The sequence below is a fragment of the Helobdella robusta genome (genome assembly GCF_000326865.2).
Source record: "Helobdella robusta unplaced genomic scaffold HELROscaffold_7, whole genome shotgun sequence".
Taxonomy (NCBI): domain Eukaryota; kingdom Metazoa; phylum Annelida; class Clitellata; order Rhynchobdellida; family Glossiphoniidae; genus Helobdella; species Helobdella robusta.
The window spans coordinates 4,831,321-4,841,666 of NW_008705398.1; the positions used below are offsets into that span (position 1 = coordinate 4,831,321).

The window sequence follows — 10,346 nt, forward strand, 5'->3', positions numbered from 1 at the left end:
TTGGAAGAGAATTCATCTTATCCTCATCAGCAGCAGCAGCATCTTCTCTCATCTCTCTCGTCATCTTCCGTGTCGTCTGCATTCAAGTTGTCGTCAACGTCGCCCGTAACGATGACGACCATGATGCTGGCAATGAGGTGCAACGAGAGGAAAGCATCGTCAATGATGAACATCAGCAACACTTTCCAGTGCAGCAACTGCATCGACGACAACAACGCTGACGACTCTCTCAATTTCCTTGACCTGCATGCTCTGAAGTACAAGGAGAATAAATATTCATTGTTCGATGACAAATCAAGAAGTGGCGCCTGGTGCTACAACAACGCCACAAACAACATCAAGGCATCCCTGCATAGATCGGTCGATTGCAACCTTAATAATCAGAGCGTCTACTCAGATTACTACAGCACCGACGCCACCAGCTACTACAACGACTTGTCCTTCGGCTCCAAACTTTCCTGGCAGAATGATCTTCTCGGTAGGATTGGATATCATGATATCTCCTTGCTGGCTTGATGGTGATGATGATGCTTATAATAATTAAACCGAAATAGTACAGAAGTATAAATGATGTGATTAACTGTTTGTTTCGTTTTTTTTTTTGTTTGTTCATAATTTTTTATTCTTACTCGCACAAAAATGAAATTTAATAAATTAATTAGAAACTAATTTGTTCATATTTTTCAGTTTATTCAATTTATGTTTGTTGACACTTGTTACATTCGCTAAATAGATTTATATGCTGCTTAGCTTGAATGCCAGACAAGTGGCATACATTATTAACTTTCAGCTCCTTCTAAATGGTTTTGTTTCATTGTCTGAATGACGGAATGAATAGAAAAAATATATACATTAACATTAAATTATCTTTTCATAGATTTTATTAATTTTTACATGCTGAGAACGTGAAATGACCAAACATTGCCATCGTACGATGGCTAACAATAAAATATGTTTTGAACTTTGTTTATAAATTTTATATGAAGTTACAAACCTAAGTAGATAGAACTGATTCATTAAAAAACACTTTTAAATTAATATTCAAACTTTTTTAACCAGCTTTTAATCGCAAGGATGAACTTTCATCCAGTCTGACCCTTCATTAACTCTTTTTCGAATGATGCTTGCACAGTAGCAGTTTTGGTTCACGCTGACTTTTAACATTGTTTCATTATAGTTATTTAAATGTACATATGCTATTTTATATAATATATTTGTATCGTACATCTCTATGTATATATATATATATATGTATATATATATATATATATATATATATATATATATATGCAGTAATTTGTGAAATCTATCGAATTTCTATCGTTAGTGCTTCGCTATTAACTCACGAGAAAGGTGGAGCATTCGTTGCTCACGTTCTTGTTCGCTTGTTAGGTTTCTTCGGTTGGTCGTAGATATAATTTTTTAGTGAATGTTGGTAAAAGACCATAACTAATACAGTAACATGATATCTACCGAATTTCTAGCATTATACCAGCGTTGGTGGAAATTTTGTAGATTTCATAAATTACTGCATTGATTATGGTCTTTTACCAGCATGTTTATATATACATACGCATAAATATAAATATTTATTTATTCATGTATTTATCTAATTTCATAACATAGCTGTTGTTGTTGTTCAAGTTGTTATAATTGTGATTGTTCCACAAACCAGCCAACTTTTCCATTTTCTGTTGTTAGAACTCTCTGAAATCCTTCCTCTGTCACCGATTCCATCTTCTTCACGTGTTTAAATATCTACAAATTCAGCTGACTTCATTCAACGTCTGTCTGTTTCGCTGTTATCATTTTTGGGGTTATTATTACCAATTACCATTGTTGATGTTGTTGAAATTGTTTATATTGTTATTCGTAATTATATTAATGTTGTTAATAAATTTCGCGTTGAACGTCATTATTATTATTAATATTATTATTATTATCATTAGTTGTTGTTGTTTTCAATCGATGAGAGTATGAACTTTTTCAGATGACACGACAACGAGTTGAACTATCATACATACCCAACAACAAACTTAACCACATCTTCCTCCCAGCTAGCTGCTGCAGCTCTTTCGTTTGCTTTATAAATTAGCAACTTGTTTGTTCTCGTACTTCTGTTCCTGGTTCGTCTTAAGTCGTAATGATTCGAAGAGAGCAGGCATAACAGAATTATTTTGGATCCAACTTTTGTTCAATGCCTTTTTGGTGATTATGTAGATGATGGTGACTATGGTAATGATGATTATGATGGCCACATCCGATTAGAATTTCAGATGTTCACGCGTGCTCCATCAAAAGTTATAATTCATTATTGTACGTCCACTCCTTAACATGTTAATATTAAAGTCGAATTAACTGTTGGTTGTCAGTGCGAACATTATTCTTGAAAACAGGCTTACAGGAAAACATTTGATCGTGCAATTAATTAACTATTATCTTCACCGCTGCTAATACTACTTCATTTTCGATTTCTAAGTTTTAGTATGCCTAATACTGAATTACTAATACTCTGCTGCTGTCTGTATAAACTATGCAACTGCATTCTTTATCAACCACACTTTGATGACTTTTTCGATTACAGCGCATTTTTAAGTTTTCATGAAAGTTTAAAAATATTTAAAGTGCTCAAAATTTAAAAAGTAATTGTTGCTTAAGGAGTTATTTAATTTTAAGTGTGCTTGTGTTTAAACTGTAGTGAAGTTGTGTTCGTAGACCTTTTTTGTCATGTAAACCAATTCGATACATAATATAAATGTGCATGGCGCATAGTTATTTGTGGCATATTTATTGTTAATTTTATTCCTTTTATACTTGTTTGTCATCATGCTGTACTTATCGACATTAGGTTTCCTTAATTATTACTTTCATTAGTTATTCGTTACCAAATTAAAAAATATTCTAAACATACGTGTGTGCTTTTAGTTTTACAAAAGATTCACTTATAAAAGTTACATCCAAAACACCATCGATCGTCGAAGGTATTTGAAGGCACTCAATTGCTATTCTATCAATTTTTTGAAGATAGCCGAAAAACACAATCGTCGGTTGGTTAGATTCTTCTTAACCTTCTTAACCGACTCCGAGTAAAATTTCCCACTTCGGGTTCCGATTCCCAAATATTTTTTTTAACTTTTTCATCATAATTTCACTTTGTTATCACTAGCATATAGAAAATACTTTAAAGAACATTTAAAATCATTAAATGTAATTGTTATTCTAAGTAAAATTACCCTATTTTTTATGTATTAAAATATACTGAAAACATTTTTAAACTTTTATCATTTCATCACTACTGAAAAAAGAAATACTTTAAGAAACTTTAAATCAGTCAATGTAATTGCTTTTCTTAGTAAAATTTTATATTTTTATGTTTTAAAACTAACCGAAAAAAATTATGTGATTTTACTGACATTATTTAACATTTATTTTCTGTATTAAAGATAATTATCTATTGTTACAAACATTTATTTTTCGAAAAGCACCGTCTAAAAAATTTCAGAGGTATGAACAACACGCACAAACATCGCTTATGATAGACATATTCATGATATCCTTGGCATTCGAGCCAGGTAACTGCAAAAGAGGACCAGCAACTTTAACCATAACGCCACTCTCCGAAGTACCTAATTCACCAACAGAAATTAATCTGTGGATTGTTTCAGCATTTAGTGTTCTCAGATTCGTCGAATATATGTGAAGTTGTGACGATTGTGATGATGATGGCGCGATTGAAATATGCCGCCTGTATATTTTGTGAAATTGTGACAATTGTGATGATAATGATTGCGTCTTTGAGGCGTTCCGCCTGTATATATCTATATATTTTAATAGACATTCTATGCATGTATATTTTGTTATTTGATATGCTATTTATGCGACGCTGCTGTGCTGTTTTGTATATAGGGAGTATAGCAATATATGGGACGCGTGCTACGCGCTGTTCTGAGTATAGGAAAAGAGTATAGATGTGAGTATAGAATTTTCTATGATATAGAAAGCGTTATGTAGATAGGGCGGTAAAAACATATAAAAGGCCGCGAGTTGAGATATAGAGAGACTGGTTGTTTGTTATTTTTATTTTAGGTTTTGTTTCTTGCTTGGTAGTTGTATTATTAATAGATTAATTTTGGATTTATCGTTTTTTTTAATAAAGACAGGTTTGATTTGTATTATTTTGTTTGTTATTTTGTTTCTTTTATTGAATAAAAGAAGTGTACACTTGAAGTTTGGCTCGGCTTAATTATTCTACCTAAAATAATGGATGTTGAAGAAGACTTGCTGATAGTTGACGAGGTCGGCGTCTCTAGTCAACAAGCAGGGCGCGAACAAACTTCCGCCCGGCCCGTGTTTTCAGACCCTGAGAGGGTCTATTGTAGAGTGGCGGATCCCGGCCAGGAAAGACTCTGCCGAAGCGAAGGCTCGGGTGGATATTCGTATGCGGACGCGGTTCGGATGTCGCCCGGCAAAAATCTACATATATATTGATTAATGTCTAAAATTTGTTTGAGTTTGTTTATGTGTGTTTGTATGTTCTGAGTTTTGTTAATTTTCAAGTGGCTGTCAATCGTTGCGATAAGGATATTGCGAATTTTTTATTTCATTAAAATTTTCATTAAAACTTGAAAGGACAATACATTACAAAAATGTCCAAACAGTTTGCCGATATCTCAGCATACCATCAATTAATTTCATTCTACTCAGAAAATTAGATTACAAAATTTAAAAACATCAAATAAAGTTTAAAATATTATTATTAACACCAAAAAATAATGAAAACGTCATTTCAATAAGTATCAAAGAAACTTTATGTTTCAAAAGGAGGTGAATGCGGAATGGAGCACGCCTGCTGTTGTTTGATGTCAAACTCTAACGCTTCTTTTGCTATCATATCTGGATTTGTTGCTTTCAAGGAACTGAAACAAAAGTCGATGGCCAGGGGTTTTCTCAATTCTGTACAGTTTATGCAAAATTTAGATGTCTATCGTTTTTTAATGTATCTAGTGCGTTTTATACATTTTCATGCACATGCTAGTGATCATCTCATAGTCGACGTTGCCTAACTCAACATGCACGGAAAAACTGACGATACCTTTTTTTTTTATTAGTCTTTATTATTGCAGCTCTGACATACGCAGGACCACTTACAATGTTACTGATATATCATCTATATATCTTTATTATGTTCTTCATATCTTCAACCAATGATATGAAGCAGCCATCTTTTGCCACAAAGGCTGTTTGTTTATCCTTTTCACACGACGTACACATGGATTTATGTGCACGCGCAAGCACCGCATCATATACGCTGAGTATATGATAGCCATTGAGATGTTTGACTCACTGTGCATTCGAACCACTGAGCCATCTCGCCGGCCAGCATGCGACAACTTACGTCGTCTACCTCATGAAACTTTTATATGTTGGATGACTTCATGCTTGCGTATGGGTACTGATTTAAAATATTTTCATTAGTTGTTTCTTTAATACAAAGACACACTCCTACTGCATAATGCATAATTCACGGAACGTCTATCATTCTTTCATCTTTGTATACCTTGCGCTCTACGTACATTTATAACGAAACAAAAAATTTATTATCTGTTCAGCAGAGTAGTAAATTTTATACAATTTTAAATCTCTCTGCTTTATTAAGATTATTCTTTTAAATGCTCATCACTTCTCAAATTGATTTAAAAATGGGGTGCGAAAAAATTTCATTAAACGTTCTTCAGTTAACGCAGCATCTAGTACGAAAGGGAAAAACGCTCATTTTATTTCATGGGCAGAATATCATGAAATCGATAAAATAATAAATAAATAATGCAGAATTTAATTCATGTCGCTTGCAAATTGATTTTACTGTAGTGAATTAGACTTATTTCTTTAAAAATTCTTGTAAAAACGTCAATTGTTGCTGAATGAGATATCATAAAAATTACAAAGAAAATTTGGAAATTGTCAGTCTAAAAAATAGAAGTTGAATTTTAGTAGGTACGCTTTTAAAAGCAAAAACTTAATAGCCATACAAATGAATACAATAAACTTTAAATCCTATCTCACCGTAAGCAATTCTGTGGATTACACCTAGCTTCAGAAAGCTATAAGAGTGTAGGTAAACTTTGAAACCTCGCTTTCCGAAAAATTTCATGGCTCTGTCGTTGTCTGGGTGTAGATACAAGTTCATGAAAAAACAACCTTCCCTATTAACATGTTCAAATAATAAATTTTTCATTCAATTCCACATTATAAATTAAAAGGTAATTCATTTACTTAACCCATCAGATATTTCTTCGACGGTATCATAGAGACTCGAGCCAGTCCCAAGATTACGATAGTCATAAGCCACTGAGATCTCCTTAATGTTGCAGTGAAATTCTTCATACTCGCCGTTCTGTTGACACAACACTGTCAAGTTCATAGTTTAGATTTCATTCAATACATCACTGACCGTCCACGTCCACATCAATTCATCCGCAAATATCAATTTTAGGTGGTTTGTTGACCATATCATTAACAGATAAATTATCTCTCTTAATAAAAGTATCAAATAAATAAATGGTGAAAATATTATAAAAATTTTCAATAACATGGTGGCGGCTAAAAAAAAGTTTGCTTCTCGCACCTTATATTTTCAATGTTTTTAAACTTATAAATGTTTATAGAAGCAAAATCAGGCCTGTAGAGAGGTTTGTTTGAGTGAAGGGGCAAATGTTTTCGGGATGGGCAACTTTAACAACGACTTCATCTTTCATTTTATATTATTTTATGCCAAATATCAGTAAAAATGGTAATAATTGTTAATAGTAATTACAAAAAATAATTTTTATAAACTTCTTGTTATTCAATTTGTGAAACAGTACATTATTTAAATTTTATCTTAAAAAATCACTATTGTATCCTATAGTTTCAGAACGTTTCAAGTCCACACTTTTGCAAAAATGTATGTCTTATTTTTAAATTAATTATGTTTTTTTTCAATAAAATACATTATTAATTTTTTTATGAAAATTTAGGGTAGGCAAACCGATCTTCTAGGGTGGGCAAACCGATCTTCTAGGGTGGGCAATGACCACTTTGAACAAAATGTTAACTAACCGTATCCTTCGAGCTCACCAGACGGCGAGACCGCAGTGAATGAGTGTGAACTTCTTTCAGTGTAGTATTTCAAATACATGTCAAATTGATACTACATAATTAAAATGAAACGTAATCAGTCTGGTTCGCATGTTAATAATTATTTTAAAAATGTCGATTCAATATTTAGCTAAAAGACATGACTTACAGTGTCCGTTGTTGATTCTAAATTTCTTTTTCGAAATAGAAAAAATAAATTAGGTTAGTTAGGCATTATCTACAATGGGCTCTCAATATTAAAAAAAAATATTTTACTAACATGTTGTTGAATTTGAACATATCAGTCCAATCAAACAGTTTCACAGTTGCCATTCTGAGATGAATTTTATCGTTATTTTCCAAAAAAAACTTTAGAAAATTCAAACAGCTTGAATGTAGTTACACGACAACGCCGTTTATAGGCGCTTTATTTAACGTGGTATTAAATTGCATATGAATCATTTAACAGAGTGCACGCGTGTTGTACGCAATCAAATTCTCCTTTGTTTAATGCCATCATGCTTTATGTACTTACTAGCTGTTGATGTGTTGTTTTATTCTGTAATTATAATTAAATGAATTATAGACTGGTATACACTAAAAGAATAAATTTCGTACAAAGGCGTGCCTCCTCTGAAGCCCTCTCAGAGCAAAAAATTTAGCTAACGTTAAGAGTATACGTTGAACGAAATCACTATATAAATTTGTGTGTATAAATTGCGACTGGAAATTGTTTCAGTACTTCTCCAAGTTTCGTAACATTTGTATAAAACACCGGTTTAAGTATCACTATTGATCAAAACTATCACTATTGACCAAAAAATTTTAAAAGGTCGCCAACGTTTTTTAATGAGTTTAAGCTCCCGCCCAAAGTCCTTGCCACGCCAATCAGTACAACAAAAATACAATTTCTTAAATGACCGCTATACTCTAATAAAAGAAGCTAATGCACAAATTTGCGAATGTACGAAATGTATTTCTATCGACTGGCTGAAATACTGTTTTGACTAACGATAACGCGTAAAACAGTTCACACTTGACATTTGCATCAACCAAGCATTTGCAGACATAGAAGAAATAGTCAGCTTCGGTGTCATCTATATTTTAATTCGTATCTATCGAAAAGTTTACGTAGTTGAACGTGATTACTTAATGACAAATGGGTGGTGTGATGGCCTAGTGCTTAAGGTCGCCTGGTCATGTTGTGCATTGACCTGGTTCGAATAAGAGACAAAAATACCCTGCCTCTCACACGCATTGTGCAAGATGCGTTATTTATTGGCGCGTATTCATATACGCTGAATGTGTTGTTGATCATCTGAACTTTGGAGGATTATGATGGATTCTTTTTAGCCATTTATCGTGTCGGGCGCAGAAACGCGTCAATTCAAACAAGTGGCTGGGCCCAGAAAATACAAAATGAAGCAGAATTGAGAATTTAAAACTCGAGAGCAAAATTTCTATTAGCTATTGGAAACTCTCCACAACTCTGACGTTTATGGTATACTGCATCCACAAGCGAATAATGTAAAACAAACAGACAAGCAATCAATTTGACTTTTAAGAAATTTAATGCATTAACACAGAAACATATTTAATTCTCAAATCATTAGAAACAAATCAAAAAATTAACAAATAAGTGTGAATTAGCCTGAAGAGCTGCGTTTAGAGCTCTTCAGGCAGAACGGGTCTAGGAAATGGAATAATAGATTTTTTGTCCACATCTCTTGATAGTGCCTTCCTCATATCTGAAAAGCGAAAAACATCAATAAAATAATAACAATTATAAGTACAGAAAAACATGTGAGCAGCTCTGCACTTGATGGAGATGCATTATAACTTATTAAGCATAAAATAATAATAATATCAAATAATTTGAAAATTTGTGGTGATAGTGAATATTAACCATGGGCATTTTCATCTGTTTCTCCAGTGTAATAGTTGAGGACATCCCTGAAGACAACGTATCCCAACCTTTTATACATATCAATGGCTACTTCGTTTGACACTCGCACAAAAAGATCAACAAAATAACATTTCTTTCTGAAAAAAGTCAACATTTAAAATAAGATGAAAAAGTACATTTGTTGAGTGCATAGCAGATGATGATGATCTAACTGTTCTGAAACTTCTTCCATGATATTCATCAGTTTGGCGGCCACCCCCAATCGTCTGTACTCAGGTGCCACCGTTAATGCTGTCACATGTCCATGCCAATTCTCACCGGATCCTTCCGCTTTTCCCATCACTGGAAGTAAGTAAAAAATATATGCACAAATTCATACAAATAGAAATATTTTAAAATATTTCATAAAAAAATTAAGGTACAGAGAAGAAACACTAAAAAAATTAACAATAGCCCATAATGTCTCCAGATGGTGATTCTGCACTGTAGAAATATTCAGAACTGTGCACATAATATTGTAAGTAAAATGAGATTCCATACTGCAAAGTAAATAAACAAGTTTATTTCAACTAATTATTATTATTTATTTATCAATTCCTATTGCAACTTGCTTCAAGTCATTTATTTGTTTTATAAAGTTTTTGTTTAGTAGTTTATTTAATTGTGTAGCTATGCTGCTATACAACAGCGTACCGTAGCCATGTGAGCAATATACAATATAAAATAAAAAGAACAAATAGTTATTTTTATTTTACAATCATATCTCACAGCGAGTAGTCAGTGCTACCAGAACACTACAGACTATACTATAGATAGAACATTATGAATATACATCCAATACATATTATTATACAACTTGCATAATAAAATACAAGAAAGAAAACAAAAATAAAATATAATATTCATAATATAAACAAAAATTATGCCCACTGTTTCAGTCAATGGATCCATGTTAACATTATTAAACTTGAACAAGTCATCACAGGTGAACGGCCTAATGGTGGTCATCTTCGGCTGCTACCTGTTTCAATGTCTCCAACGATCTTCTTCTATTTAGTTGCCGATCTATCTACTATAACTTATCTTATATACACACGATGTTTTATCTATCTTCTCACCATAACTATCTCTAACACCATTCAAAGAGTTAAAGTTAAAATAAAATTAACGTCGTTTACCAAAGAAATTGTAATACAGTACAATACTTAAGAGACGTATACAGGCTCTCGAACGCACCCGCGCACATTTTCAGTCTCTTCTTTTAGTTCCCATCGTTGCATCCATATATATTCTATATATATATATATATATAGTTACATCATAT

The 10,346-nt window shown here is 32.6% G+C and overlaps 1 protein-coding gene across 1 annotated transcript; it reads right to left on the minus strand.

Moving 5' to 3' along the window:
* Positions 1-8,781: 8,781 nt before the first annotated feature.
* On the minus strand, positions 8,782-10,030 carry HELRODRAFT_69939 (hypothetical protein; the record flags this gene model as incomplete). The annotated part of the gene is made up of 5 exons (XM_009030629.1): positions 8,782-8,864; positions 9,023-9,159; positions 9,235-9,364; positions 9,471-9,561; positions 9,953-10,030. The coding sequence occupies 5 exons, from the start codon at positions 10,028-10,030 to the stop codon at positions 8,782-8,784; spliced, it is 519 nt and encodes a 172-aa protein (XP_009028877.1).
* Positions 10,031-10,346: the final 316 nt, after the last annotated feature.